General features: G+C 53.2%; 1 protein-coding gene across 1 annotated transcript; it reads left to right on the top strand.

The window, feature by feature from the left end:
• The first annotated feature begins 271 nt into the window (after positions 1-271).
• On the top strand, positions 272-4354 carry LOC135268318 (doublesex- and mab-3-related transcription factor C1). Its single transcript, XM_064360462.1, has 6 exons — positions 272-422; positions 723-781; positions 1096-1229; positions 2473-2533; positions 2718-2865; positions 3815-4354. Exons 1-6 carry the CDS (start codon positions 359-361, stop codon positions 3925-3927), a joined length of 579 nt encoding a protein of 192 aa, XP_064216532.1. The 5' UTR covers positions 272-358; the 3' UTR covers positions 3928-4354.
• The last annotated feature ends 251 nt before the right edge of the window (positions 4355-4605 follow it).

The following is a 4605-nucleotide window of genomic DNA, read 5'->3' on the forward strand; positions in this document are numbered from 1 at the left end:
GAATGCACCACAGGGTGTGAGACTGGAGCACCATGGGGGACTGGGACTGAACTTGGCCCCAGAAGAGTTACAGGTCGCTGTGACCTCTACCACAACCACAGCATCACTGCCCACCCAAATCAGTGGCCACAAGCATTTCTGCCTCTTCCAGGCCTGCAAGTGTCACAATTGTGTCCTCTTCTCATGAGTATGGTGTCTGAGACGGGGAGGGGTCAGGCATCCTCTAAATGGGACTAACCTTTGCCCTGAAATCCTTTACTTCAGAGAACGCCTCAGGGCCTTGCCTGCTGTGAGTGCCTTGAAGAGGGAGCAGCGGGCACAGCCAAAGAGACACCTGGCTCAAGGACTGAGAAGGAGTATGGCTGCCCCTCCCAAATCTCCCATCCGTGTCAGGAATTTAACCATCAGAGCAGGAGTTCTCAGTGAGTGTTTCTGGCCAGGGAGGGAGCCAGAGTTTGGGTGGAGGAAGCATGAGTAGTTCTGTCACCAGTCCTGTCACAGAATTGCAGTGTGACCTGGGGCAAGTTGCTCCCTGGACCTTAGTTTGCCCAGGTGTAAAATGTCATCAGTGTTATCTACCAAGTGTTTGTAGGAAGGAGAGATCTGGGGGACAGGGGAATCAAAGAGCTCCATGGTGAGATGAGACCTGAGACTGGAGGTGGGGTGAAGTAGGGTGGGGTTGGGGGGAAAGACTCACCAAAGCTGTTCCTGGTCTTTTGCAGCTGGGAAGGAGAACAACATGCGGCAGTCCGAGACCCACATCTTCACAGCCCCCGAGGAGGTAAGGAGAGTCGGTGGCCGGCTGGGGAGGCTACCACCCAGCCACTGTCCAGACACCTTGCACTGTGTCCCAAAGACATGGGTTTCATCTCCAATCCTATCATCAGCTCACCATATGACCTTCAGAAAAATCACTTCTCCTCCCTGAGCCTCAATTTCCCCAGTTGCAAAATGAAAGGTAAGACTGCTTGGTCTTCAAGGTCTTTAGAGCACTGACATTCTAGGCTCCTATCCTCATCCCAAAAGATGTCCACACCTCCTCTCTCCACGGCCGGCCTGGTACCTGACTGCAACATGTGCTCTCTGCCCCTGCAGGGGAGCTCCCAAGGGGCTCTGCTGCTTGACCAGGCCCCAGAAACTTTGTCTCTGCCCTGTACTCCAGTGACCTTGGAGCAGCAACTGGTTTCTCCTTCTGGGGATCCCCACAGGGCCCCTGCCCTGCCCAGCATGTGAGTAGTGTGAGGACCATGGAGTAGGTTGTGTCTTGTGTGCCTAACCTTGTTCCTGATGCCATGGGAAATGGAGGAGGAGGAGGAGGAGGAGGAGGAGGAGGAGGAGGGAGAAGGAGGAGGAGGGAGAAGGAGGAGGAGGAGGGGGGAGGAGGAGGAGGGAGAAGGAGGAGGAGGAGGAGGGAGAAGGAGGAGGAGGAGGCAGGAGGAGGAGGGAGAAGGAGGAGGAGGAGGGAGGAGGAGAAGGAGGAGGAGGGAGGAGATGGAGGAGGAGGGAGGAGGAGGAGGGAGGAGGAGGAGGGAGAAGGAGGAGGAGGGAGGAGGAGGAGGGAGAAGGAGGAGGAGGAGGGAGGAGGAGGAGGGAGGAGGAGGAGGAAGAGGGAGGAGGAGGAGGAGGAGGGAGGAGGAGGAGGGAGAAGGAGGAGGAGGAGGGAGGAGGAGAAGGAGGAGGAGGGAGGAGAAGGAGGAGGAGGGAGGAGGAGGAGGGAGGAGGAGGAGGAGGAGGGAGGAGGAGGAGGAGGAGAGCAAGGTAGCATCTAAGACTAACGGGCAAGGACAGGGCTCTCCTAGCTTTGCTATTTTCTATTTTTAAGACTTTGGACAAGTGACTTTATGTGTCTGAACCTCCATTTCCCTATGGATGTACTGAGGACAATATTCTATACCCATAGCATTGAAAAGAGAACTGGCACACGGCCTGCTACAGAGTAGGGCTTCAACAAATGGGGGTTGTTGTTTCACATGAAACAGGTGGATGGGATAGAAGTAGAAGGTCCTGCTGAAAAGTGGGGTCCGTGCTGACAAGGGCCACAGAGGCCCAGGGCAAAGCCTAGAGGCCATTAGAGAAAGGTTCTTGGAGGTGAGCCGTGTTTGTCCTTCAAGACCCATGAGGATTGGGCAATATGGAAGTGAGAACCGGTCCCTGAGCAGGGACAGTAATAACATCTCTCCAGGTGCTTTGCAAATTAAAACACAGACACCTGTAATTTCCCACGATATTTATCATTGCCCTGGGAGGAAAAAGCTGGTAGGAATAAGTGTCCCTGTAACGGAAAAGAGGTATGGGAAAGAAACCTGGACAAGCAGGAGAAGGGACTTGCCCCAGTCACAATGACCAATGGTCCAGCAGGCATTGGGATTCCCACATCCAGATATTGCAAAATCCTGCCCCTCTCTCTGTCTACCAGTAGGATGTGTCCGCCAGCGGATTTAATCCCCTGGCCTCTCCTTTCCTTGTTTCTAGATGCTCAACTCTGATCCTCCAGCCCTGTGCCACCCTTGACCCTCTTCTACTACAGCCACAGGTCCTGGGAAAGTAGTGGGGTCCAGAACCCTGGGAGGGGTGGAGCTTAGTGGATGGGAAGAGCAGAAGGCCTTGGTGGGGGTGGGGGAGGAGGTTGAGGGAACAGGGGGCTGAAGGGGCACTTGTCGCCTTGGGAAGAGGTGTCGTTTCCCAGTGCCTATTCTCTCACACCCTTTCCTTTGCAGGTCCCCAAAGTCTCTGACCAGGCTTTGGTTTCTGCCCACTCAGAGTGGCAGCGGAAGCTGGAGGCTGCTGAGGCTCTGCTGACTCTGAGAAACTCCGCCCAGGCCCCTCCTGACTCCGTCTCCCTGCACCAGCCCTGCAACCCACCAGGTAGCCTGCTCCCTGAAAGGAGAACACAGAGTGGGAATAGCTGGGGAATGGGGGTCGTCGTGGTAAGCAGGTTCTAACTGAAAAATCAGAGTCAGTAAGTTGAATCTCCTTGGGGCCAAGCACCCAAGCTCCTCAGGATGACTCCCGAGATGGTAGTTGAGGGCTGTTTAGTGAATCTTCAGTTTATTGAGCTTTGTGCACAACAGCAAGCGTCCAGTGCCCCGATGTCAAGAAAGAAGGCCTGAGGGTGGCATGCAGCATATCAAGTGGAAGAACCGGCTCCCTTGACTTTCATCCCAGGTTCTATGCTCAGCCCCCTGTGGCCTACTGTGGTCTGGGGAGGACATACAGAGATGATAAAGGGCTTGGTCTGGAAGGAGGTCTGGTCTCTGCCGTCCGGGAGCTTCCAGTCTCGACGTGGAGACTGGATGCCTTGGCGAGCTGTGTTTTGCGGCCAAATTTTAACGATGTGCCCAGAGAGGAGGAGCTGGAGGAGCTCCGAGGGGGGATAAAGAACTGGGGAGGCTGTGGGGGAAGGCTAGGCATTCCCAGATCAAAACGGTGGATGGAGCATGGTGTGTCAGTGAAGATACAACCCTGGAGGGAGTGCTAACAGAAAGGGATGGGGCTGGAGAGGGTACCAATCACAGAGGTCTGACAGGTCAGGCTTAGGAGGCTGGGCCAGCAACTCGGGGTAGTGAGGAGCCAGGGAACGTTTTCCGAGCTAGGGAGAACAATTTCAGAGACCCTGAGCTTAGCAAAAGGAGTTGTGGTGGCTTTGATGGAGGGATTGGGGGAGGCAAGATGGGAGATGGGGAAATCAGAGAGGAAGAGGTCTATGCAACAGTCCAGGTGACAAATCTTTGGTTGGGCGGGACATGTAAAAATCGTAGACCTGGAAGGGGATGTGGATGTGACCTGGCTCCGGCCCCCTCCTTTCTGTCCACAGCTCCTGCTGGAGATAAAGGATTCCAGCCTCCCAGCCCCTCTGTCTGCCCCAGGCCAGCCAGCTCCATCTCGCTGCCTATTGGACATGCGGGAGGCATCTCCCTCTTGAGCTAGGAACCCAGAGGAGGAGGCCTCAATAGAGCACTGCCTATTTGGTATCCAGTTTCTGAATGTGCGAAATGGTTAATGTTCAAAATGCTTAACATCTTTTTTCAGAGCCTTCAGGTGTTTTATAAGCTTTTTATTATATGGGGCGATTCCTTTGCTGAGGGTGGATATTCTTGTACTTCTATCCCTTACTCTTTTGGATGCTAGGCCCTTTATCTGTCTCACAAGGACAGGATTGTGCAATCTAAGTTGATCAGTCTCTCAGTGGGGTTCTGTGTGAGTTCATATGCCAGAGTTTTTATTCGTCTTGTGATTGCTGACATACCTGTGCACTTACGTGTGTACCCATGCATGTGGAAACATGAAGATGTTTTCACTTTGTGTCTAGGTTTATGTACGTGAACAAATAATAAAACCTTCTTGTTATAAGGCACTGTGATATACGGGTTGTTTGTTACCACAGTATAACCCAGACTATCCCGACTCTAACCAATTTGTTCAATTCATGTTTCAGAGTGAGAATCACCTTATCCAATAACTGGGATTTCTTAACATGCCTAGATAAGAAAATGGTAGAGGAAAAAGAGTCGGGTATTTATTCATTGAGCAGTTAAGTACCTACCCTCTGCCTGACACCGACTGTTTCCAGTTGTCCAGAGGGCCACGAGTGGCAATGCCCACAGG

Source organism: Aotus nancymaae, unplaced genomic scaffold (genome assembly GCF_030222135.1).
Source record: "Aotus nancymaae isolate 86718 unplaced genomic scaffold, 86718_ANA_hifiasm-v0.15.2.pri h1tg000004l, whole genome shotgun sequence".
NCBI lineage: Eukaryota > Metazoa > Chordata > Mammalia > Primates > Aotidae > Aotus > Aotus nancymaae.